This window comes from Convolutriloba macropyga, chromosome 9 (assembly GCF_964194025.1).
Source record: "Convolutriloba macropyga chromosome 9, txConMacr16.3, whole genome shotgun sequence".
Taxonomy (NCBI): Eukaryota; Metazoa; Xenacoelomorpha; order Acoela; family Convolutidae; genus Convolutriloba; species Convolutriloba macropyga.
In genome coordinates, this window is record NC_134476.1 from 21931396 (window position 1) to 21958895 (window position 27500).

General features: G+C 35.5%; 2 protein-coding genes across 4 annotated transcripts in view; both read right to left on the reverse strand.

Moving 5' to 3' along the window:
* The window catches only part of LOC142346154 (sodium/hydrogen exchanger 2-like), a 36310-nt gene extending 34315 nt beyond the window's left edge, over nucleotides 1-1995 (reverse strand). The window contains exon 1 of the mRNA XM_075398663.1: nucleotides 1907-1995. Coding sequence (XP_075254778.1) covers nucleotides 1907-1967 — 61 coding nt within the window. The 5' untranslated portion in view covers nucleotides 1968-1995. The remainder of the gene's footprint in view (nucleotides 1-1906) is intronic.
* Nucleotides 1996-5318: 3323 nt separating this feature from the next.
* LOC142346312 (uncharacterized) overlaps nucleotides 5319-27500 on the reverse strand; it is a 70490-nt gene continuing 48308 nt past the window's right edge. For 2 of the 3 annotated variants that reach the window (XM_075398840.1, XM_075398839.1), the window contains exons 7-9: nucleotides 22079-22163; nucleotides 21529-21563; nucleotides 5319-5684 (exon numbers count right to left, since the gene is read on the reverse strand). In XM_075398840.1, the coding sequence (XP_075254955.1) occupies nucleotides 5503-5684; nucleotides 21529-21563; nucleotides 22079-22163 (302 nt within the window). In that variant the 3' untranslated portion in view covers nucleotides 5319-5502. The remainder of the gene's footprint in view (nucleotides 5685-21528; nucleotides 21564-22078; nucleotides 22164-27500) is intronic. The other variant, XM_075398842.1, reaches the window with a different exon arrangement.

Here is a 27500-nt window from a genome sequence, read left to right on the forward strand (position 1 = left end):
TACGCTCCAGTATGTGCTTAATGATTGAATATCATGACCTTAAGCGTTAAACTTTGATGCTAAGAAAAAGCATTAAGCATAGAGGTTGCGCTTTTAAAACGTAACAATGAGAATTTTGGTAAAAACTCACACTTGACTTGAAACTTAATCACATCCATATATTAATTCTAACTCAAATTCTGTACCACAATGTTTGAGCTCTAATCCTCACATGTTTTAACGGTCCTTAAACATGCGGCCTAGCGTAATGTATGCGTTTTGGGATGAGCTATATTGAAATTTTTTTATCTCCTAATTTGATCACATTTTGCACGCTGACAAATACCAAATAGCTGCTAACCAAAATCTTGCTCATTTGAAACGTCAATAGCCATAAGCATAGGCATCGTTAGCGGAGAGGATAAGACCAATGACTGCCAAGAGAGGGCAGGGGTTTGAGTCTATTTGAAGGCAGTTAAAGGCGGTTAAAACGCATAATTTCTTGGAGCACAAGTTTGAGAATTTGGATTGCTTTTTCTTTCGTTTTTTCATTTTCTTTTTTGTTTTCTCTTCTCATTCTTTCTTTCCAATCTCTCTTTCTGTCATATTTTGGCTTCTAATCTGCTCAAGTTTTGCGCTGATTAAGCTTGTCAAAAGCGTCGAGACATTAAAGCCATATACCAAAATTTGCGCAACACTAATTTTACTCAGAAACAGGAATAGTCAAACGCAACACGCATCGGTAGCGTAAGCGAGGGTGTGCGGGATCGAGCCCGAGTTGGTGACAAAAATGGTTTCTGTTGTTTAGTTCCAAAATAGCGAATGTTTTTTTTTTCAACCACTACTGTGTTTCTTTCTTGCAACTGTCTTTATTTCCCTTCATGTTATTTTTTTTCTAAATTTTTAGTATAATTCGAGTGCTGTCATTATGTTTAACTGCCTAATCTTTGCATGTTTTAAAATTCTTCATTTATGCAGCCTAACATCGTAAAAACGTTTTCAAACTCAATGTAACACCATGTATAAGCTCGTTATCTGCACAAGTTTTACTGCTCCTTAAATATGAAACTCTGCAAAGCCAAAAATTTCGATTTAGAGAAATTTTCTGTTACATAGGTTAATTGACACAAAATTACGCGTCGGTAGCGTAGACGTTAAAACCTATGCCTTGTAAACAGGGGCATATTGGTTGGAGCCGGAGCTGGCACGAAACAAAAATCCTATCTTTTAGCCTTCTATTCCATTAAAAGGTTTTCTTGGTGAAGCGTTTGCTAGTTTTTTTTTGAAATTGTAAACTGCAACTCATTAATTGAGCAAAAAATGCATCTTTCTTGGAGAAACTTGTTGCCGTAACCGAGCTAAATCTAATACGAGCATGGCAAATTTTTGTAGATTTTGTACCCGACAATTGATAGTTAGTCCCATAGAGTTGCAACGCTATCGAACATTCCAAAAGATCAAAGTTCAATTTTGTAGCATGAAACTTTTAGCAGTTCGTTGATCATTTGTATGCCCAGGGATTTTACAACGTTCGCTTGCGTTGCAACTTGATGGGACAGCTACTAATGAAAACTTAGTTTTGCTCAATTTGATTATCCAACCAGGGAGAACCGACAAAATCAACGCAACTGGTGATGCTACTAAAATTATTTTGATTCATTTCAAGAGCCAAGTTTTCTATTTCAACTATTCAAAAACCGAGCATTTTTGTAAATGGTACAATTTTTGAGCATTCAAAATCCTTATTGCGCCAATTGAGTCAACTTCCTATGATTGAAACAGCAAAGTATGAGCTGTGTACATTTTAGCCCTGCGTCATCGTGAATTCTGATTACCTTAGGTTACAGAGAAAATTCCTATAACACTTTGTTCTCTTATTTGTTCACTTATATGGTTCGCTTTATGTCGTAACTTTGAAAAGACTCACCTATCAAGAACGACTGTAGATAAAGTAACAACAGGAAGTAGTTTGATTCAATTCCAGTCATTTGCTTTCCGTGTAATGAACGTTATTTGAAAATGTAATTCGTTAGTGGTACTTGATTAAACAATGTCTCGAGATTCTGTAAACAGTTTATCTGTCTTTATAGACCATCTTCCTAAAAGTTTACACACAGATGGCCGAGACCATAGTAACTGAAATAAATCAGTGCTGAATAGTGATATATCTCGTCTGTTTTTTTATTGTTGCCAAGTCGGATCTTTCCCGTTTGTGCCCCCTAAAAGATCCGCCAAGTCTAATGAAATCACTTTTCTAATTAAGACAACCCAGGTTTAGGAGCTCAAAGATGGTTAGAACAAACAAGACATTACAGTGCAGAGGTATACCCAAATCGTCACGGGCACATATGCCCGATGTGTGTATCTCGTGTTCGTTTTTACCATGTTAATACATTGAAAGTGGTACAATATTGCGGAAAATAGCTACTTAAGCAGAAACCGGCAAAATGGAAGGGAATATCGTCTCCCGTGTTCGCAAAAGTGTCCTAATTTTAGCCGCGGAATACAAGTACAAACTTAATAACCTATTTTTCGCGCGAGTTGTATCACGCATCGGCTCCATTTATGTATTGATTTTTTGCCAGCAATGTAGCTCGATTTCGCGTATAATCCGCAATTAAGCCTAACTTAATTAATACTTATTTAATTAAGCCTAACTTATTACAACTAGTAGTACTTTACTACTACTTTATTACTACTTATAGTACTTTATTACTACTTATTTCTACTTATTAGTACTATTTATTACTACTTATTAAAACTGGCCAATCCCACATTGATATACAAAGTCTTTGATGTGCGAGGGATTTTTCGGAAAAAATTCAATTTTTGTGGTAGCATGTATTTAAACCACTTTAAAGCTTTGAAGGCTTCAATTAAATCATTATTAAAGTGCTTATTGCTCAAAATGCGCGCAAATAATAGATACCTAAATTGAACGGAAACGTGCTACAAGATATGTTACCTAATTTTCGCACCGAATGTTTTTTTATTTCGCAAAATTGGTGGAACCCCTTTTGCGAAAAGTAAGATACAAAGGACGTCTTCTAATTTCGTTCGTTTTATGTAACTAATTTTCGAGCCAATTTTACTAAGGCGGAAATTTTGGGGTATACCTCTGCACTGTAATGGACAATAATTAGCCAAGATAAAATTTTAGCTTGTTTTTAACGCCCTCCTTGCCCATTTCACCTCTTTAAAAATCAGACAACAATTCTTCACGTCAGATAACTCTGTGAACAATAGAAGAGTTCCCAGTTTTCCACTTCTTACGGAAAGACAACGCGCGGCCCAAAATTAATATGAAAAGACTATGCTGGACTCAAATAATCAATGAAAAGTGTTCACTTTTTTTGCACAACTGAACTGACTCAAAATATTTTGCTGCTTGATTCAAGAATTTCATGCTCAATTTTGGCTTTCTTCGCTCATCAGCAAATCACCCGAAGAAGTCTTAAGACATTCTTGTTTTAGGGATGGCCAATTATTTGTTCAAGTCCCAATATACATTGGCTAGTCTTGATTTGTGAATAAATTTTAAAGCATTAAAAACTGTATGTTGAGCTTAACTCCCGCTTACAAGGATTTGCTTTATGTGCGACTCGATTTTGGACGTGGTTACATGTGACATTAAAGTTGCGTATCAAATCGTAACTAATGAGCAGAGCGGGCTTTGTGGTAATTACCTACAAAAGCTAAAGTGAAAATAAATGATACGGCCCAGACGAAAGTCGTCATTACTCAAATAATTTCGCAGCCGAGCAAACCACCAATCCGAGCAAAGGTAAAGGTGTTTATGTTTCGAGCCTGCGTGACAGTGCGAACTTTCTCGACTAAGAATCGAAAGTACGAAGATTCGAATCTGTGCGACTGTGATTCTGACGAGAAATGGCCATGATAAAATGCTCAGACAAGAAATTGACATGATTCAATCATGCACAATTATGCAAAAAAAGTGCCCAATGAAATGGCAATCTTTCGCCATACCTCGACATAATTACCGGGATTTCCAGGAAATTACCAGGATTTTCAGGATAATTAGCAGGAAAATGTCAGGAAAATCCAGATACACTTCTCGGCAAATTACCAGGACAACCGAGATAAACGTCTTGGGAAATTACCAATAAAGCCAGGATATAAATTCCAGGGACCGAAAGCTGGAAATGGAAAAGGGTTCCAGAGAAACTGCGACCCTAACAAACACCAGCTGTAACAGAAAAGCCAGGAAAAAAGCACACAAAGGGGTGGAGATCGAGCGACCCAGAGAAGCTGGAACCCTAAAGAAAAGGAGTTCTCTCAGTGAAGCCAGGAAGTAACAGCAAGAAGGAAGGAACTCATGAGCATTCACTGAGTGATAGCAATGCCACGCCGGCTAACGGTGCGCCAAATCCCCCAAAACATGCTACTGTAGAAAAAAAGGGAAGGGATCCGATGACCGGGACCAGAAAGATTAAAACTATCCCAGATGTATCTTAGATTTAATTGCTGCACACATTCAAAGAATTAGAAGAACGAAAAAAAAAACATTTTTTCCCATTCCTGACATTTATTTAAACCTCATTTTTGTTTATCATTTTGTCGCTTTATGGATCCTGATGTTTCTTTTGAAGAGTTTTAACGAATAGAGGCTTACATTAAGGCAAATTCAGCTATGATCTGAAATAGCTTCATCATGAACAAATTGAATGACTACCTCGACCTGTGAAATGAGTTATTTTTTTCGGTCTCATGTCTGTATTTTTCTTCTGTTTCAAACGTCTTCATTAGATAGGAAAATCTAAAAATATTTCTAGAAATATAATCGGAGTTGTGTTTTGGTTGCACATAGCCTGTCCATTTTCCCAATTTTCCTGCTATTTTTCCTAGACGGAAAAAATACAGGAAAGCCAGGTGCTTTCAAGATACTTTAAGATTTCTGCTAGTTTCCTTCTGGGCAGTTGATGTTTGTGGCAGGAATTAGCAATTACAACAGTTTCCCGTTATTTTCCTGGCATGGATTTACTGGGAATGGTAATTTTCCTGGCTTTACTGTCAGGACTTAGCGGAAAACTTCGAACTGGGTTGCATGTTTATGATTCAAAATAGTTGGCTCATAATCCGAAATTGTGCAATTTATCCAGACGTATTGTAGCTATGATTCGACATAAAAAATTGGGTCCAGGCCATGTAGTTCACATCTGGAAGGGTACATCCCCCAGACAATAATTTTCGATTCACATTTTGACCCCTTCACCCCGAGAATCTTTCTATATTTCAATTCTCTGCTGCATTTTTGAACCCCTGTTTGTATCTCTTCCCAAAAAACCACATTAACAGATATTGACCTAAGGAAAAACCAGTCTAGCAAAAAATTTATTATCCTTTTTTTTTACAGAGGGCTCAAGTTCTGGGAAATTAGACATATAAAGTCCGGTACTAAATCTGAAAAAAAATCAGCTAAACTTCTATTGTGAGTTCATTTAAACATAACTAAAATGTGTGTTCTCTTTTTTTCGACTAGGGAGGTCTCGTGCCTTCTGCACGTTAGCAAGTTTTAGTGCTGGCTCCGACAAATGTGAATAAGGGACAGTTACGTTCTCCTGCTTTAGAGTCGAGTCTTGCTTGCACTTTGATTGTCTGGGTTCCTGTAAATGTGACCTTGAGACTGAAGCTGCTGTGTGGCATGTGAACAGAGCAGTCTTCTGTGTACCTGGAGTTCTCACAGTCTAAAACGTTTTTCAGTTTATTAGAGCAACTCTTTGCTCGTTATGTTGATTCAATGTCATATGCAACACCATTATAGTGAGAGTAAAGTTTGGGACCTTTGCGGGTTGCGACCCCACAACCTCTTAATTGATTGCAATCCTGTGCTCTCTACTGAGACAAGTGGTCCACACTGCGAGAGACTTACTATATGCTCTCTTATATTGAGCTATCATTTCAAGCTCCATCTTATGATCACAACTTATTTACTATAGTGTATACTCTAACAGAGTTTACATTTAAAAGACAAAGGAATCGTTTCATCGTCACCCCAACCCCCTTCAAGTCCAGACTCAGCCGACCATAAGGCTTTTAAAGTGTAGCAGGGGAAGGGGTAAATAAAATTGACTAAAATTGACTATAAAACCGTACCGTCTAGCGTCATAATTAGCGTCGAGAGAATGACTTTTCGTTGGTTTGCACATGTCCTTCTCATAGCATTTATATGTCGAGTATGGTCTTTTTTGTTCCGACCCCTCTTGAGCCTCTTGAGGGGGGAGGAACTATATACTCAAATGGGTTTTTTGTTCAGAAAATTTTGACCGATCGATATATTCATCGTAAAGAGTTGTGAGTGGTATCATTAAAAAGCCCCTCCAGCGTAGAATATGGAAATAAAGTTTTTTTGAATTTCGTATTTTACAAGGAGTAATCAAGGTTTGAAGTTTTGTGAACAATAGACGGATTTCCGTTGTTTTTAATTCACATTTTCCGGAATTGCGCCTAAAAATTCGTCAATTTTCCTAAAAATTGTTAAAATTGTTTACAATAGTACTGTTGAATTTAATTTTAGAGACAAAAAAGTATTGTTGACTCTTTTGATTTAGGTTTTCTGGCTAAAAATTTGGCTATATATTTCAAAGTTCAGGTTTTTTCATCAAAAATTTCCCGAAAAAAATTCTTTAGTCCAATTTGATTAAATTTGCCGGAGGTACACAACCCAAAAACAACAAGCACAACCTTTGTAAACTACAAACGGAGCCAGTTTTACTTCCACTTCCATTGCGAGTAGTTTAGATTCAAAGTTTTGCCGTTTTTTGCTAACTTTACTCTATGTTTATCAAAAACCCAGTAATAATTTTTGATCTTTTAAGTTACAAATTATCTTCATCTTAAGCATTAGAAACAACTGAGTGTTCTAAATGGACGAACAGCAACAGCAGGGATGGTTTTGGTCCAATATTGGACTGTTACTTATTTGAAAAAATATTTTGGATTGTAATCAGTCGGTCTTTTTTTTTTAAAAAAATTGAGCTTTTTATGTTAATTAAACAACAGAACAATTCACATCAATAAACACTGTTGATAGGTCCATATGGTTTCCTGCGAAGTTCCAAAATAATGTATCTATGTTTTTTACTCGAAAGATTATGGTCGTTGTGACTTTTAAAAATGTTTGCAAAGAAAGAATGTTTCTTCTTCCCTTCTTTCTACCGAAATAAATTTTAATTTTTGCGGTTTTACGCGTTATGTTATGGTTTTTTGGCTTTGACACTACTAGAAAACACAAGTTTTTTTTAAATTTTTAGATATTGGCCCTTTTTTCAAGTTTCTTTTTTGTTTTGTTACATTTTCACATTATTGACAGGGCAAAAATTACAATATTGGCGTTCAAAAAAGGCTCAATTGAACATTAAAAAAGTTACACTTTCCACCGCTGGGTACTCTTGTTTATTTTTTCTCAAGAAAATCCGGTAAAATTTCCCAAAATCTTTTAGTGCCGCGAGCAGCTCCGAAACAACTCACAAAATAGCGAGGAAAATAAAACTAAATAAACGAGGAATTGAATTAGCCCCTATTGCATAAGCTTCCTGCTGTATCCCTCAAGTTGTATCTCCTGGTCCCTAATGAAGGATTGCACCATTTGAAGTAGATGCTTTAGTGTCAATTTGAAGAATTTATTTTCTGATTGCAATGATCTTTTCGTGGGCTGTTACAAAACAACTTATTCTCCAAGTGATCAAACATTTCGCGTAGATTGCCAATTAGTGCAATTTTTGTTATATTTCCGGTATGAAAACGGCACTTTTTGTGTTATGGAAGAAACTTCATACCAACACTGTGGAATCTCAGATAACCGTTGCAAGGTGATTGCACTAAAAAACCCTGGAGGCAGGTTTTTTGCCTGCTCGGGTATTCAAGGTCACGTTATGAACGTGATAATTGTATCCTTCCAACTTAGAAGAAACATCAAAGACGTCATTTAGTAAGCCGATGGTTTGACCAGCAAGGGAACTGTCTTCTGTCAACACAGTTTTTCTTCAGTCTTCTTGTAAGAAAGACAGACTGCTAAGAATATAGCTGATCCTCCTAAAGCAACCGGTTCCTTGTAGAATCAAAGTCTACCTGCTTCATGGCAATTAACACTTTAGTCCGAAAGTCTTCTTCGTAGGAGGGACTACAAATTATTTTCCCTGAAAACCCTAAACAGTTGCCACCTTTCTCTGCTCAGTGGTTAGCGTAGGTGTTATGAAAAGGAAATTTTATTTAGAAAAGGAAGTGAAGCCCATTAGATATAAGGTCAGTGCTTTTAACTAGTCCGAAATCGTAATTTGCTGACATCTCACACCTGCTATTTGCCGAGAATCATCATGTTTGTTTCGTCTTTGAGACAAAGTTTGCTGCTAGTATTACTTTAAGTAGAGGAACCGGGCAATCACTGAGTATATATAAGTTATGTGTGGCAAGCCCCAGAAACGTGTCCTTCAAATCCGGAATTATTTCTTTGCATAATCCTGATGTTCAATTTGAGTTTCGGGCAATATGGATATGCTTGGGTTATTCTGCATATCCAATAGCTCATCTGCTTCCATTTCTTGATTTTGTTGACAAGCAAGTTGCTCAATGTACATTGATACCTTTTATTTTTTAAAAACGAACATAGAGAAATTTTTTAGCGCACAGCCTACAACGTGGGACCATGGTCAAATGCCGCTCGCTACATCAGTCAAACGGTAACTTCTCCTACGTGCCTTGTCGCCTCCTGAACATCATTTGGTTGATTGCTAAACAACAACATTCGTTCATTGAGCAGCTGTTAAAATTGGTGATACTCGGTTTCCAGTTAAGTCTCCCTAACCCTCCGTGACATCTGTTGAAGTGCAAGAGCGCCATTGTAGTTGGCTTCCATTGTTAGGTATCATCCTGCACAGTTTTAAGTTTTCCACATTGTATATGATTGATGTCGATTTTTGGAAGTTATGAAAAAGACACGAACTCTCTCCCAGATTTGAAAGTTGAAACTGCAAACACCGTGAAAGAAGAGCACCCTGCTTCGAGTCGACCTTCTTGAATGAAACAACTAGGTATGAAGCAATTCAGCCATTATACAAGAAAGTTTTGTAGCATGTGTACATACGGGGAAGGGAGTTTTATCAAGCACGATAAGAGGAAACGGCAAGACAAGGTAACCGAAAAAAGTAATTTCCAAAATCAAAACAAATCCTATTTATATTTTAGAGGCTAGGTTCTCACCGATAGGATTAGTACTGATTGTAATTCGCTGGCTAACGTAACCTACTTCAATATATGATGCTAATTCATGCCTTCAAAATAAACTTTTTACCGTGCGATTACATTGCTTTCAGCGTCTCACTCCGCTTATCTTTCCTCTATATGTGTTCTTATAGATCTGTCAAGTGAATTTCCCTCTTTTATAATTATAGACACGAGATAAACAGCTAGCTCCAATTAGCAGTACAAAAACCTGAATAATATAGAATAGATAAGCATAGAATAGAATAGTATGTCTTCACACACTAAAAAAGTTCTGATTAAATTTACCTGAAAGAACATCTTAATTTACCTGAAAGGTTCAGGGAATTTGGCCTTACCTGAACTTACCTTGACTTAACTTAAACTTACTTGAAAATTACCTGAAAAACTAAGATTGCACCATTTGATTTTTCTCCTGAACATACCTCAAACTTACCTGAAAAACACGCTTGAACAGTTAAGGTAAAACTACCGAAACTTATCTTAAGACTTTACCGAAACTTACCGTAAAAATACCTTAAAATACCTGAAATTCACCTTAAAAACACCTTAATTTTAACTTGAACTTTTAAGGTAAATAAATTTGATTGCAGGTAAAATTACCTCAAAAGCTTTGGTAAAATTTTAAGGTAAATTAAGATTTGTTCAGGTAAAAGTTCAGGTTGCGCCACCTCAATTTATCGTGGACAGAATGAACAATTAGAACGATCATTTATCAAACTTTCGTGAAAATTTTTTCAAATACATTGTCGGTGGTAAATTTGATATGAATCTTTCTGCTCGAGAAAAAAATTGATTTTAAGCAAACAAATTTTGAACACATGTTTTTAAATTTGGCCACATGTTACCGTAAGTATGGCCACATATTACCGAACATTAAAAAAGTTACACTTTCCACCGCTGGGTACTCTTGTTTATTTTTTCTCAAGAAAATCCGGCAAAATTTCCCAAAATCTTTTAGTGCCGCGAGCAGCTCCGAAACAACTCACAAAATAGCGAGGAAAATAAAACTAAATAAACGAGGAATTGAATTAGCCCCTATTGCATAAGCTTCCTGCTGTATCCCTCAAGTTGTATCTCCTGGTCCCTAATGAAGGATTGCACCATTTGAAGTAGATGCTTTAGTGTCAATTTGAAGAATTTTTTTTCTGATTTCAAAGATCTTTTCGTGGGCTGTTACAAAACAACTTATTCTCCAAGTGATCAAACATTTCGCGTAGATTGCCAATTAGTGCAATTTTTGTTATCTTTCCTGTATGAAAACGGCACTTTTTGTGTTATGGAAGAAATTTCATACCAACACTGTGGGATCTCAGATAACCGTTGCAAGGTGATTGCACTAAAAAACCCTGGAGGCAGGTTTTTTGCCTGCTCGGGTATTCAAGGTCACGTTATGAACGTGATAATTGTATCCTTCCAACTTAGAAGAAACATCAAAGACGTCATTTAGTAAGCCGATGGTTTGACCAGCAAGGGAACTGTCTTCTGTCAACACAGTTTTTCTTCAGTCTTCTTGTAAGAAAGACAGACTGCTAAGAATATAGCTGATCCTCCTAAAGCAACCGGTTCCTTGTAGAATCAAAGTCTACCTGCTTCATGGCAATTAACAATTTTAAAGCTTTCCAGTAGTCCGAAAATCTTCTTCGTAGGAGGGACTACAAATTATTTTCCCTGAAAACCCTAAACAGTTGCCACCCTTCTCTTCTCATTGGTTAGCGTAGGTGTTATGAAAAGGAAATTTTAGTTAGAAAAGGAAGTGAAGCCCATTAGATATAAGGTCAGTGCTTTTAACTAGTCCGAAATCGTAATTTGCTGACATCTCACACCTGCTATTTGCCGAGAACCATCATGTTTGTTTCGTCTTTGAGACAAAGTTTGCTGGTAGTATTACTTTAAGTAGAGGAACCGGGCAATCACTGAGTATATATAAGTTATGTGTGGCAAGCCCCAGAAACGTGTCCTTCAAATCCGGAATTATTTCTTTGCATTCATCCTGATGTTCAATTTGAGTTTCAGGCAGTATCGATATGCTTGGGTTATTCTGCATATCCAATAGCTCATCTGCTTCCATTTCTTGATTTTGTTGACAAGCAAGTTGCTCAATGTCCATTGATACCTTTTATTTTTTAAAACCGAACATAGAGAAATTTTTTAGCGCACAGCCTACAACGTGGGACCATGGTCAAATGCCACTCGCTACATCAGTAAAACGGTAACTTCTCCTACGTGCCTTGTCGCCTCCTGAACATCATTTGGTTGATTGCTAAACAACAACATTCGTTCATTGAGCAGCTGTTAAAATTGGTGATACTCGGTTTCCAGTTAAGTCTCCCTAACCCTCCGTGACAACTGTTGAAGTGCAAGAGCGCCATTGTAGTTGGCTTCCATTGTTAGGTATCATCCTGCACAGTTTTAAGTTTTCCACATTGTATATGATTGATGTCGATTTTTGGAAGTTATGAAAAAGACACAAACTCTCTCCCAGATTTGAAAGTTGAAACTGCAAACACCGTGAATGAAGAGCACCCTGATTCGAGTCGACCTTCTTGAATGAAACAACTAGGTATGAAGCAATTCAGCCATTATACAAGAAAGTTTTGCAGAATGTGTACATACGGGGAAGGGAGTTTTATCAAGCACGATAAGAGGAAACGGCAAGACAAGGTAACCGAAAAAAGTAATTTCGAAAATCAGAACAACCCCTATTTATATTTTAGAGGCTAGGTTCTCACCGATAGGATTAGTACTGATTGTAATTCGCTGGCTAACGTAACCTAATTCAATATATGATGCTAATTCATGCCTTCAAAATAAATTTTTTACCGTGTGATTACATTGCTTTCAGGGTTATTGCATCAGTATCGTATCCGGAAATGTTTGTCATGGAAAACATAATTGTTTTTGCATTTTTTTCTGGCGAAAATTTTTCGGATTCTTTACGGATATCGCCCATGCTCATCATTGTTAATGTCGTTTGCTTCTTCTGCAACAATTGCTGGTTGATTTTACATCACTTCGTTCTGTTTTGTTTTGGATCACTTCGTGATTCACTTGTTTGATATCGTCATTCATTTCTGGTTTTGGTGCGATGGCTGGATGTGTTTTCCGAAAAGTTTCACGCACTTCCTCCCAAATTAGATCACCGTTCTACCAGTGATATACTGGTTATATATCCCACCTCTGAATACTGAGTCTTAGCTGCAGCAATGCATTTTCCCAGCTATCAGTAATTGACAAATCGCCCACATCGTAATGTTAAGTTCGCTGTCTTTCGTGGTCAAATCGTGCTCGCGTTATTTCGTGGTCAGATCGAGTTCGCGGTTTTTTGTGGTATCGTTGAGTTCGCGGTCAAATCTTGCAAATCTACGCAGCGCCTGAGCACCCTTTTCAGATTGTGCTTTGAAGGGTTTCAAGCTAGTATAATCTGTTTTTTTCTTGTTCTTCTCGGAAGTATATTCGCAATTATTCATTCCAATCAACTTCTTACAACCGCATCTGGCCCAGTCCATGGGAAGTAGATCAAATTGAAATTTGTGAACCAAGGGGTGAATAACCTCACTTATCGTCTTTCTGATACGGTTTTCGTGATGGTCTTTGTGATGGTTCCTACTTTGAATGTTATCATAAAGAAAAATCATCGGTCGACGTCCATCGGAAATCGGACACATAATTTCCCTAGCAGTTTTTATAATTTCAATTGGAGACACACTGGGTTCCATTCGCAAATAGAACTTTTTGGTTTTGTTTCAGTACTTGCAATGATGTCAAGTTTGGTATGTTGAAACAAGCGTCAATGCTTTTAGCCGTTTGAGGTGGTCTCTTCCTAACAACTGACAACATTAAAATTGCGCGAAATAACTGATTCAGAAAAGAAGCAATAAGGTATTGACTTTGCAAAGCAGAGCAAGGAGATTTCGTTTAGACTCTGTTACTTTTACGAAACAGTAATTAGAATGTTAATTGTGTACAAAAAAACTATGGAACATTTTTACAGTTCTCAGATTTAGTTAAGTTCAGTTTAATGCAAGGTTTCTGAGCTTCAAGCATCCGCCTCTGTAGATCAACTATCTCTTCGGCGGGTTATTTCCCTATCAAAATGAAGTTTTGAATTTTTCGGAAACCCAATGTTGGTCTAATGTACTGTTAGTGTCCACACTTGAATAGTGTCCACACTATTCGTTCTGATTAACACTTTGGGTATATTATTCCATACTTTTGGCGATTTAGGGTAAAATTTTTCTCCTCATTTCCAGTCTAGGCCTTTGCATTAACAGTTGATTTTCCCTTTTGCTCGCTCTAGTATACCTTTCTAACAGTCCTTCGCAAACTTCGGATTATATCTTCTTTGTTAACATCTTAATTACCTGAGTCATTCGACCTGTCTTCCTCCCATGTTTCATGGTAGGAGAAATGAGGTGCCCCAGTCTTGCCCCGAAAGTTAGAGAAGCAACTAGTCGTACAAGACTTGTTGCCCACGTTTGCGTCATTTATGAAATTGTTATGCTTTTTCAGTCGTGGGATACAAAAATCTGTGGCATAATCAGAATTCAGGAAGAGGTTGAACCAGTGTTGTGTAAAGTTAAACAATTAATTTCCGGGTCAATCTTTTAAAATATATTTAATGGGTGCCACGACCGCATTATTTTTCGTTTTTCTTTTGTTAGAATGCTCTCTTCAAATGTTAGACAACTGTCTGTACTATCCCTAAGATCTTGTGTTTATGCAATAATTATATCCGATGCTTAAATTGTTTTGACGACATTGTTATCGACAGACAATTTTTTTGGGTTATCTTTCTACAAACTCTTCTCTGGCCACTCTGGTAGCTTATCTAGATCATTTTGCTGTGGTTGGGCGTTGTGTGGTGAAATGATTAATCGAAAAATTTTAGCAAAATTGGCGAACAGGTACAGGTCTGAGGAGTTTGTTCGCGACATTAAGTTGATGTGGCAAATAAAAAACCCAAAGTTGGGACCTCGAGGAAATGCGCTTCTCTCATTTGTCAACTTCGGACAAGATCCAGTATTGATAAATCGTTGTTATCTATCCAGTAAGGAATTTTCGATTCCTTCTGTCGTAAAGCCAGAAACTCTTACGAGATAAAGTATCTAAAGAAGTTTAGTTGAGTCATTGTGTCGAATGTTTTTCCGAAGTCAAGAAAAACGCCATCAATTTGCCTTCTCTCATCAACTGCAGCTGTACACTCATCAATGAATTCGTGGTGCTGTTTCGCAGTGGATTTTGTGTCCATAAAGCTAATTTGCCAGCTGCTTATTTTATTATTACCGTTTATGTAATTCATTATGTGACGTCGCAAAAACTCTTCCATCGCTTTCCAACATTTTGATGTCTCGCTGACTGGTCGGTAGTTGCTCTGACAATTTTTTGACCCATTTCACTCCGGCTAAAATGTTGGCCTTTTTCCTGTTTGACGTTAGGTAACCTGTTTCTCACGACTCTCCGACAATATGCCGCAGTAAATAACTTACTTTGAAGCTATACTCCTTAAGGATTTTTGCAGGTATTCCGTCTACTCCAGTAGCATTTGCAGCATCTATTTCCGAAAAAGAAATCACATACCTATTGGTTTTCCAACTCGATGTCGTCTGAGATGTTGGTGGTTATTTTCGCTTCGATAGACCAGGTCCTTGGCGGTTTTTTGTGAACAATGAAGCGAAGAAACATGCTAGCGCATTTTTGTTGCTTTGCTTGGTATTTGGAACTGTTTTCAGTTTCGTCTTTGCAATATAGTTTACAGGTATTTTTTCTTTTCTGCATTTACTGTCTCAGCGCACAAAGATTTTTCTGGTTTTTCTGCGCTCTGATTATTTTGACCAAAAGTACGCAACGCTATGTTACCTTCATAACTACTGAATTGAAAATTGGCCAGTTTGTTTTGATGTTTTGCTTTTTTTAGGAGAAAGTTCCTGTTTAAAGCAGTTGCGGAGGTTTCCAAAACCAATTGTTGTGAAATTACGCGTGTTTTTTGTTTTCAATTCAATGATCGCCAACTCCGCTTTTACAAGCCTATGGTCACTTTCGCCCAGAAGCACTCTTTTTCAAATTTTGTTGGCTCAAATGAGGCATCAGTGAAAAAAAGAAACAAAATGATCTGGCAGGAAAACTTTTCTAGTTGATTCATTGACGCGTAGCTTTAGAGTTTTTCATTGAAAGCTATCAAAAAATTCCTTGTTTCGTTTTCTCATCTGAGAGGGTTGTATGATACTTCTATTCAATTTTTGGGTAATTAAAAATGCCAAAAAAATGTTAAAATAGGTTCCAATAGATTTTAGTTTATTGTTGAGTGCTGGTTTGTTTTCCTTATATGATTCGGGACTTCTGTGTACAGAAGTGACATATAGGAGTTTTCAGTGAGTTTTAGTTCAATTTGCTGCTTTTTATTATAAATTTTGTGAACTTAATGGTTCAAATATTGAATATTATCACAAAGTTAAATCACCAGTTCACGTCCCTTGGAATTCGAACTAATGTTCTTCCTATGAAGCTTTATACTTCCAAGTGGAGCCACATTGCGTTCCAATCGCAGATATGTTTTTTTGGTGTTGTTTCACAACTTCCAATGATGTCAAATTCAATAAGCTCAGACTAGCTATAATGCTGTTAGCTGTTTAAGGTGGTCCCTTCCTAACAACTGACAACAAAAAGATTGCAAGGATTAGCTGGTTCAGAAAACAAGCAATAAGGTCTTTTCTGTGCAAAGCAGAGCAAGGAGAAATTATTAAGACTCTGTTATTTTCACAAAACATTAATTAGAAAGTTAATTGCGTACAAAAAATAGCTATTGAACTGTTTTCTAAATCTCAGATTTATTTGAGTTAATTTCAATGCAAGGTTTCTGATCTTCAGGCATCCAACTCTGTCGACGCGGCGAGTTTTTCCCCATCAGAAGGAAGTTTTGAATTTTTCGGAAACCCAATGTTCGTCTAATGTACTTTAGGTTATGTCCACAATATTGGTTCCAATGACTTCTTCGGTTGCTTCACTGCATTCTTTCGAGGATTTACGGTAATATTTTTCTCCTCATTTCAAGTCTAGGCCTTTGCATTAACAGTTGATGTTCACTTCTGCTCGCTCTAGTATACCATTCTAACAGTCCTTCGCAAACTTCGGATTCTATCTTCTTTGTTGATATCTTGAATACGTCTGTCATTTGACTTCTCTCTCTCCTATATTTCATGGTAGGAGGATTGAGCTCTCCCATTTTTACCTCATAAGCTAGAAAAGCAATCCGCCGTAAAAAGCCTTTTTGCCCTCTTTTGCACTGTTCTATTGAGTTGTTAGGCTTTTTCAGTCATGAGATCCAAAAATCTTCCACACAACCAGGCTGAAGTTGAACCAGAGCTGTACAAAGCTAAACAAACTCTTTCGGAGTAAACTCTTTTATTTTATTGTTTAATGAGTGTCAGAACTGCATTAGCTTGCGTTGTTTTTTTGTTAGGAGGTTCTCTTCAAATGTCAGACAACTGTCTGCAATACCCCTAAGATCTTGTGCTTATGCAAAAATTATATCCGATGTTTTAATTGTTTTGACGGGATTGTCATCGGGTAATTTTTGTACAAGCTCGTCTCTGGCAACTCTGAAATTTTATCCAGATAATTTTGGCTGTGCTGTGGCTTTGTCTGATGAATTGATTATTCGAAAAATTTTAGCATAAACGACGAATAAGTAGAGATATGAGGAGTTTGTTTGCAACAGCAAGTTGATGTGGAGGATACACAAAACAGGCCCCATGTCGGGACCATGAGGAATTGGGCTTCTCACATTTGTCAACTTCGAACACGATTTGATATTTATAACTCGTTGTTATCAATCCAGTAGGAAACTTCCGATACTTTTTATCATAATGCCAGAAAATCTCAGCAGGTTAGGTATCCGAAAAAAATGTGAGTCACTGTGTCAATGGTTTTTCTGAAGTCAATAAAAACGACATCAAATTGCCTTCCGTCATCAACTGCGGCTGTCCACTCATCAAGGAATTCGGGGTGCTGATTGACAGTGGATCTTTTGTCCAGTATACCAAAATGTCCTCTGCTGATTTTAAAATTACCCATTTGTGTAATTCGTTAGTTGGCGCCGCAAAAAATTCTCCATTACTCTGCGACATGATGATTTCACGCTGGATGCTCAGTAGTAGTTGACAGTTTTTTAACACATTTTACTTACTGCTGAAATGTTGGCCGTTTTCCAGTTTGATAGTAGGACACCATTTTTCCAAGTCTCTCTGAAACTTTTCCGCAGTAATTGATTTATTTTGGACTTATACTCCTTGAGGATTTTTGCTGATGTTCAGTATACTCCAGTTGCCTTCAAATCATCTCTTTGCGACAACGCGTCCTCTACCTGTTGGCTTTGTCACTCGATGTTATCTGGGATGTTGGTAGTTATTTCTGTTTCGACAGACCAGGTCTCTTGAGGTTCTTCCGTGAAGCAAGGAAACAAGCTAGAGTTTCTGCTTTCTCGTTGTCTGTTTCTGTTAAAATTACTGTTTTTATCTCCAGGCGACAGACGTTTTCAACTTTTTGGATGTTTTATTGAGCTAACTCCAGAAAAGTTTCGCTTCACTCTTCGACTCCAATGCCACCTGTTCTTCAATTTTTAGAAGCTGCTTTCAAGTATTTACTCATTTTTTTGCGGTTTTTTCTTTGCATTTTTTTCTTTGCGTACTCTTGAAACTCTTTTCAGTTTTCTCATTGCAATATAGTTTACATGCACTCTTTTCATTTCTACATTTGCAGACTCAATGCTCAAAATTTTACTGCTCTTTCTGCCCCTCATTAATGTGACCAAAGGTACGCAACGTTACGTTACCTTCATAACTACTGAATTAAAAATTGGCCAGTTTGTTTCGATGCTTTGCTTTTTGATAAGAGAAAGTTTCTCTTTCAAGCAGTTGCGGAGGTTTCCAATACCAATTGTTTTGAAATTGCCCGTGTTTTTGTTGTTTTCGATTCATTGATTGCCAACTCCGCTTTTACCAGCCTATGGTCGCTTTGGCCCAAAGGCACTCAAGTTTTGTTGGCTCAAATGAGGCATCCATGAAAAAAAGAAACAAATGATCTAGCAAGAAAATTTTTCCACTTGTTTCATTGACGCGTAGCTTTAAATTTTTTCATTGAAAGCTATCAAAAAATTGCTTGTTTCGTTATCTGATCTGAGAGGGTGTCATGATCGTTCTATTCATTTTTTGGGTAATTAAAAATGCCGAAAAAAAAATTTAAACGTGCTATAGGTTCCAATAGATTTTTAGTTAATTGTTGAGTGCTGGTTTGTTTTCCTTAAACGATTCGGGACTTCTGTGTACAGAAGTGACACGTAGGAGTTTTCAGTGAGTCTTAGTTCAATTTGCTGCTTTTTATTATAAATTTTGTGAACTTAATGGTTCAAATATTGAATGTTATCACAAAGTTATATCACCGGTCCACGTTCGTTGGAATTCGAACTAATGTTCTTCCTATCAAGCTTTATACTTCCAAGTGGAGCCACACTGCGTTGCAATCACAAAGTTTTTTGATTTTGTGTCGTTAATTGCAATGATGTCGAGGTTGTCCCAACTCTTGTCTATTTTTGTTCTCAATTCGTCAAACTTTTGAATGATTATTGTTTTATTTGTAAACTAAAGTAGGAATTTCTTTCCAGAGGAGCTCCTTTGCGTGTTCTCACTTTCGTTAGGTTGTTTCCTCTTTCCTGATACATGTAGTCTCTGCTATTTTTGCTTTCCAGTTTGTTGCTTTTTAGACCAATTCTCGCAGCTTCACAATCTTTAGGGCTTCTGTCTGTTTTGGTCTGCATATTTTATTTTATTTACATTTTCAAACATATTTTTGTCATCGGAAACCGTTTTCATCTAACTCTTCTTCAAAATTTTCCTTTTCATCAGCATGGTCAACGAAGATGTTTTTGTTCTTCTTAGCTCTTCTTCGTTCTCCAAGTTTTGCTGTGCTGTTGCCTCAAAACGGTCCAATATCTCTTTTAGCGGTCTTAGAGCAGTTTGCTAGATGAATTGTTTATTTGAGACTTTACCCTTCGTTCAGCCATGAAACAGTGGAAAAGGTCCATGCACGGAAGATATCGTTTTTATCGAGGTCGCTTCGTATCTCCGCTATCCAGTTTTGGCTTTCTAGTGACACTTGCTTCATTGACTTCTTAAACAGCCGAAACGCAGATTTCAAAACACCACAACACTGAAGGCCTGGTCACATAGTCACGAACTGCTGCCGATCATTTAGACACTTGCAACAGAAAAGGTCAGTGCAACCATTCAGCTCAACAACACAATATGTTGTCTCGTTGTTGCTTTTGAAGGCAGTTATCGAAATGGTGATGACGTCGTGGCAGACAAATGTTTCTGTCGCTCTGTTCAACTCTCCCTCATAAAACCAATAAAGGTGATTCTTGGTTGAGTTTTTGGTTGCAGGATTGAGTCTCACTCCGCTTATCCTTCCTCTATATGTGTTCTTATAGATCTGTCAAGTGAATTTCCCGCTTTTATAATTGTAGACACGAGATAAACAGCTAGCTGCAATGAGTAGCAAAAAAAACCTGAATAGTATAGAATAGATAAGCATAGAATAGAAAAGTATGTCACACACTAAAAAAGTTCTGATAAATTTACCTGAAAGAACATCTTAATTTACCTGAAAGGTTCAGGGAATTTGGCTTTACCTGAACTTACCTTGACTTAACTTAAACTTACTTGAAAATTACCTGGAAAACTAAGATTGCACCATTTGATTTTTGTCCTGAACATACCTCAAATTTACTTGAAAAACACGCTTGAACAGTTAAGGTAAAACTACCGAAACTTATCTAAAGACTTTACCGAAACTTACCGTAAAAATACCTTAAAATACCTGAAATTCACCTTAAAAACACCTTAATTTTAACTTGAACTTTTAAGGTAAATAAATTTGATTTTAGGTAAAATTACCTCAAAAGCTTTGGTAAAATTTTAAGCTAAATTAAGATTTGTTCAGGTAAAAGTTCAGGTTGCTCCACCTTAATTTATCGTGGACAGAATGAACAATTAGAACGATCATTTATCATACTTTCGTGAAAATTTTTTCAAATACATTGTCGGTGGTAAATTTGATATGAATCTTTCTTCTCGAGAAAAAAATTGATTTTAAGCAAACAAATTTTGAACACATGTTTTTAAATTTGGCCACATGTTACCGTAAGTAGGGGTACCTTCTGCTATAGAAAAATTTTTAAAGGATGAGAAGGCTGACATTATTGGTCGTTTACAATTTTCACCTTGAAAAAAAGTTTGGGTTTTTGGATCAGTTTTTTTGAAATGTTTAGTTGACCTGTTCATGCTCAAAGAGGACTATTAGAGACGTGTTTGTTTTTGTTATGCAGGCCTAACTTTTTCGGTAATTTTACAACAGAAAGTTACAAAAGAAAGTTAAAAAATTTAAGGTAGTTTTACCTTAACTCCGTTAAGGTAAATTTACCTTAACTTTTTTAGTGTGCACCCACAAATGCTAGAGTTTGTGAGACTTTAAAGATAATATGATCCAGTCCTCTAGCACATTCAATCTGGAATCACAAATAGAAAAAAGGGAGATGTCTATTTAATAAGTTTATCACAACAAATAGGCCGGATATCATTAAAAATGACATGTAAACAAGACTCTTACGCAAACACACAGCAGCCATGATCTGACAAACACTATAGACACACTCATGTAAACCAAGTTCACATGTAATCATTCATAACAGAAACTTCCAAGAAATCAAAATGTTGGTTGTCTTTTAAAAGATGTCTTCAAATATGTGTGTGTTTTGTGTTCATCTGTACAAAACCTGAAATAGACTATAGTTTTGCAATGTCCAGGCTAAGGATTCAGACTATAATCAAGTATGCGCACGCCAGAAACTTAACCCAAAGCAAATGGGCGGTGGGCGTCAAAATTACATAGTCTCGAATCATCTCAAAACATTTTAAAGACAGATTGCGCACTACAATGAAATTGAAAGCCTAGGAGTTTTGTTTGAGCGCACAAAAACCTGGTGGAAGCTCAAAAATATTACAAAAGACGGACATAAACGCATGAAAAATGGCATCATTGCGATAAGCGTGCCTTTGGGATTTAGACTGCACGAATTTACACACAAAATTTTGAAAAGCTGACACAAATGCACGAAATGTTTGTGAACATAATAAAATCTGAACGCTTGACAGAAAACCAGGAACGTTCGTATATCAAAGGTTTGAACAAAAGCACTTTCGGTTTGGAAAAGTCTGGATACTTGAATTCTGGTCTTGGAAGGTGGGTGAAGGTACTCACATTCGAAGTCTGTGCCAAGCGGGCCGCGCCTAGTTCTAAAAACATTTTTTTTTTCACATTATAAAAGCAATTTTCTCATTAGTCATAACTTCTAAGTCTTAACGTTTCTGAAAAACAATCATTAAGCATTCAAAGCCTCTCAATTTAATGCGGGTATAGTCATATAGGCACACAAAGATAACTGAATTTGAGATTGGTTTTTGATGCAATATTGTACTCAATTGCAGATATCACATTCGTCAGTTCAAATTCTTCATCTTGATGCCCTTTGATGCCCTTTACGGTTTTGCTGACCTACTCAAGGACCCATCCACCAGAAAGAAAACAAAATCATTTCCCCTAAGGTAAGAAAACACGAAGCAGGACAAAATTTTTCAGAATCTATAATAAAAGCAGCATTTTTTTCATTTTTTGTTAAACTTGGCATATCCATATTTACACTTGAAAATATCGAAAATCGATGATTTTATTTTCACTTGACCTATTTGAACTGAATCGGACGTGAAGATTGATGACCAATTTGAGAAAGAAGCATTTATTGAAATATTACCCTAGATAGCAAACATCGCTGCCCTGAGTCAGTTCAAATTTGAATTCTCCCGTGACAGTTGCGCCAGCTCCAACACCCTCTGGAGCTAAAACAGTAGCTAATTAATCTGAATGCAATATTTTTGTGGAAAAAATCAGATTGCATGCTTGAGAATCTATGACAAACAAGGAGGCTCATTAATGTGCGTTCGCATATGATGTTGCGACCCGCGCTCATCTACATTTTTTGACTTAAATGTCTTTTGATAAAAAGATATTCAAAAATAGATGTTTGAGTTTAAAAAAATCGTTACACAACCAACTAATAATTGAATTAAATAATGACATTACAACGAGATCTGCCATCAAAAAGATTACGAGAAAACAACAACAACAACAGCAACAACCACAACAACAAAAACAATAGCAAAATTTTCACGGCAAAAACTCATATCTAAATTTAAAAGCATCTAGTAACAACCTCAAATTACAATCAGACAAAACCCTAACTACACAAATTTTCTTTCTTCTAACTACACAGCAGATGGGATTGTTTCTTAATGAGACTAAGTAACAAGTTGACGAAAAGAAGAAATAATGAGGCGAAATTCAAGAATCAATCAAAATTTTTTAAACCAAATAATTTCAAAAGTGTTAAAAATAATTAGCTTTGAACAAAATTGTTCTTGATAAATTTCCTAAAAAGTCAAATCAAAATCAGTAGGACATGACATTGGTTAGACTAAGCCATAAAAGCGGACAGAAGATGCAGAAAAACTAAAAAAGATTACGAACAACTAATTACAAACATTGCGAAACCACAAATCAGTGAAATCATTAAAATCATTAGCTATTACATGAATGTTAGGTTTTTTATCTGAATTTCCACTTAGAATATTATTACGCTAAAATTATTCTGAGTGAAAAAAATAAGTTCAATTGGGCCACATTTTAAAATCATTGGGATCTGTTATTACGCTATTGTGATAAAGAAAGAGAAACACAAATACACAACTCACATAACTTTATATGAAAACGCACATTGACCTACAAACAAAACAACAGTTACTTCGTAAAGTCGAAAATCATTTCAATTTTTGAAATACAAGAAATTATATGGGAACTCTCAGTAAAGAGAATAACTTTCAGGTTGACGAAAAGAACAACATAAACCGAAAAAATTGAAAACTCCTTAAAATTTTTTAAAATGTATAAAGTTATAAACTTTAAGACTATTCCTTATAAACTGACTTCTTTGGGTATAATCATTCATTCAATCCTCAATTACAAGCTTAAGAGACCGGTCACCATTTTACGGCTACATAAAGATCCAAAAGAAACAGTCAAGAACCATAAATTCAAAAAAAGTTGAGCGAGAAAAGTGTCGAAGCCATTAAAAAATGAATTAAAAAAATTGTTTTACTTTCAATTTTTTTCAACGTTTGGTTTCTTTTTTTTAACTTTTTGACTCGTATAAATCAACAGACATGAACAAATACATTAAAACCACGAAAGTTTTGAGAATACCATAGTATCAACAACATTAATTTCATTAGCAGTCAACGAAAGCTAATAAATACGCTGAGTTATGAGTCCATTAGACGGCAAGGATTTTTGTCATTCATATGTCATCAATGAGATAATACAATAAGTCAATGACTATGAAAACGACTGCAAATACAGGAAAATCCAAAAATAATGTAGGAAAGTGCGAGAAGAAAGTGTCGAAGCCATTTAAAACATAAGCCTTTCTCTGAAAACTGTATGTATGATCCATTGAACCTCTTTTTTAACTCCGATTTTTAACTAAGATTCCGAAAGGAACCATAATTACGAAAAGAAATTCCAAATAATTTTTAAAAAAATTACGAAAACTCGTGCATCGAAGTCACAACACCAAAAGTTAGAAGACAAAACCGCTAACTAGATTACTTTTGGTTGCGTTATAAAGGAAATGGGTCCTGTTATTAATGAGACTGACTTAGAATTCACGAAAAAGTGCTTGTGACCGGTTAATGTTAAAAAAATTTCACGGAAAACAATTTTTTAAAGTCTTAACAGCCATTAGCTGTCCACTCAAAGCTCTATATAGGTTCTCATAACGCTCAACGAAACCCCTATTCCCCATTTAGTCAATGATTCTGCCAGTCCCTAATCCAGAGGACTCCTAAATTATAGTAAAACCTCAAAAGGAAAATCAAATTTTCATTTAAAATAACGAAAACTCAAAGTCAAAGCCAAAAAATAGAAGCGATTCCTTGAAAACTAATTATTTTGTTCATTGGGTTTCAATAGACAGTAAATCAAGTTTGTAATTAGCGGAATCTCTATATGAAAATGGACTAGTCTCTAGGGGACTCAAGAAAACAAAAAAATGTGAAAAGTTTTCTAAAAAAGAGCTCTCAAATAGAAATCGAATTTTTCTGATATTAAACTTCTCTATGAAAACGGAACTAATCTTGTTATCGTCTTTCTTCTATTAGGAACTCAGAAATGGTTCAGTTTGCGGCTGAAATTTAAGTTTGAATTAATATTTTTTATAAAAAGTACTTAATACGAAGAGAAATTACACTAAAAGTGAACAGAATATCTCGTGTTCACACAGAACTTCAATCCTCAATAACTACTCGAAAAAAAAGAAATTCAAAAAAATTGTTTCAGTTTTAAATTCTAAGCTGAATGAGCTTTTTAATGATATCACTCACATTTCTCTGCAATGAATATATCGATCGGCCAAAATTGAATCAACAAAAAAACCCATTTGAGTATATAGTTCCTTTGATTTTTGCATGTAATTTTCGTTCTGCTGTAGTTGTTTGATATAATCTGGTTAGTCACAATTCTCAATTGATTCCTATCGAGTATCAGTGAACTTTTTTACGGATTACAGTCAATGGCTAAGGTTTTTTTTTACTTTGATTAACTTTAATTAAAATACATCAATTTCTTTGAACATTGCAACTTTTTAATCTTATCTCTGTCACTTTGTGGCTTGGTCTCAATTGTGACAATTCGGATTTATGTTATAATCTTGATAAAAACAGCCGTTAATTGTTTCAACTAATATTTATTTGTTTTTGATTCTAATGGCTTTACTTTAATATTTTGTTTTTGGAATAGCTGCACATAATTCAGTTTAGTTTTTGTGTCCTCTAACAGTATAACACAATGAAAGTAAAGACAACCCATTTAAATAGACGTACTTCATGATCAGTTAATAGCTATCAATTTTGTTGTTTGGGACACTGATTTCTGGCAAAAACTTTTTGCTTTTGCTTTGGTTTGATATTGCTTAAAGCAAGGTTTCTGTAATGATTACGGTTTCTAAAGTTCCAAAGGGCCACTTTTTTAGTCGCTGTTGGTATTTTTAGTTTTTCCTAAAAAAACTAATACTCGCATTAAAACCTTTATCTTTTTTAGTTTTGGTCATATAAGTACAAGAGCTTTGTAGACTTGAATTGATGTTGCTGTACGAATGATAATTTTCAGGTTGTAAGACATATAAATTCTTCGGATTGTAAGTGAAGACGTGTCTTCATATGTTCTTCGTTTAGTCTTCTGGCGCTCTTCTATCGTTTTTGTTTTTTCACACAGCAACACTGAAAATGTCAAATGTTCTGAATTAATTCTCTCGGCAACGGTGTTTTTCAATTCCTCCTCTATCTGGAAAATTTGTTACGTCCATTGGATAATCAGATTGTAATCAAACGTTACTTACCTCACTCAAAACATTGACTTTTGCGATTTAAACTTTAAGTTTAATCTGATGAGGATTTTGAAAAGGACAGACAAAATATGATTAAAAAGGCACCTTGTAAAAAGTTTTTGTGATGAACTTTTTGCAAACTGCGGTTCTATTTTCAAAGAAAAAAAATGTTTACAAAGTGTTTCAACCAAAAATTTGACTGACAAAATTAGGCTAAATTTTTCAATATTCAGCTTGACTTCATCAAAGATAAGCCATTATTTGCCTCCATAGTACATTTTTTTTAAAGTTTGCTGGACGGACAAAGCTATCAACTGCTAACAATATAATCACGCAATCCAAAAAAGTTTAATTTTTCCGTTTTTCTCCAATATTCTGCAATTTGAAAAAATTCTGCATTTTGAAAAATTTCTGCAAGTAAAAACTTGTCAACTCTTTTAAAAAAATTTTTTAAAATCAAAATCATCACTATGTTTAATCTTTTTTTTTTTTGACAAAATACATTTTTTTACCGTGCAAAAATCATCAACTTGAATTCTCGACTTTTTTGTCAAAATAATTTTGTCGCTAACAAGTTGAATGATTCGCGTTCCTTAAGAACAGGCAGTTTTATTCAAACCTAATTCTTGTCTACTCGAAGTTTTTTTTACAATAAAAAATTTTCGAATCGTGAAGGGAGCTTTTTTTTGAAATTTTGTTTCATTAATGGCTATTATTAAAATATTTTTACAACGGAATTTATTCAAATCCAGTTAATGAGAGATACCATTCAAGTGAAAAAGAGGCAATTGAACATATTATATATTTTCACTTAAAAGCTCATTGTTATTAGGGCTTCAACACAGTGTTTGTGTAAACTTGTTCCCGAATTTGATTTTCCGTTAGTTCTTCATTAGTTGTTCTTTTGCCTTTATATAACTTGCACTCACTGTTGACAGTTTTCTTTGCCATCCTACGGGCCTACAGTTTAACTTATCTCGTATTTTTAGTTGAAAGCTTTTCGTTTCTGTCTTTGCATTTTTTTGTTTTTAATTTAGTTTAATCTCAGCTGAAGAGCTGAATTTTTTTTGAGTGAATTAAATGTTATTTAGTCACTGCTTTTTCAATTAAGGAAATGGTTTTTTGGAATTAATATATTATTCTTTCTTATTGAAATGATTATGGTTTTAAAGGGTTCGATACCGTTTTATAAAACGAAAATTACTCATGATTGTTATGTTTTGACTTTTGCGTAGAAGTGTCGTTCTTTTGTTGTTGTATGCTAGAATCTTGACAATTACGGGTCACAGTGGCTTCCTATTGAACACTAATGGTCTTCTTTAAGAACTGCAGTGAATGGCTATTGGCTTTCGTGATTTTGATAAACTTTGCTTTAAAAAAGTAACAGTGTTTTTTATCATCGCAACATTTTAATCTTATTTCACTCATCTTGTAGCTTAGTCTCATTTTTAATGGGTTGCTGTTCTGTTATAAAAAAGTCAATTTTGATCAAAGCAGCCGTCTTATCTTTAAACTAATGTTTTTCTGGCATTGATTATACTGGTTTTCAAATCATTTTTGTGATTTTGGAATAGTTGCACATGTTTGAGTTTAATTTTCTTTGCCTTCTCTCAATAGCACAATGAAGATAAGTCCAACAGGCGCTCAACAAAGACCCATTTAATTATATGTAATCATGTTTATAAACTATAAATTTTTTGTGTAATTATATGTACAAAATGTTTTTTGATTTTGCCCT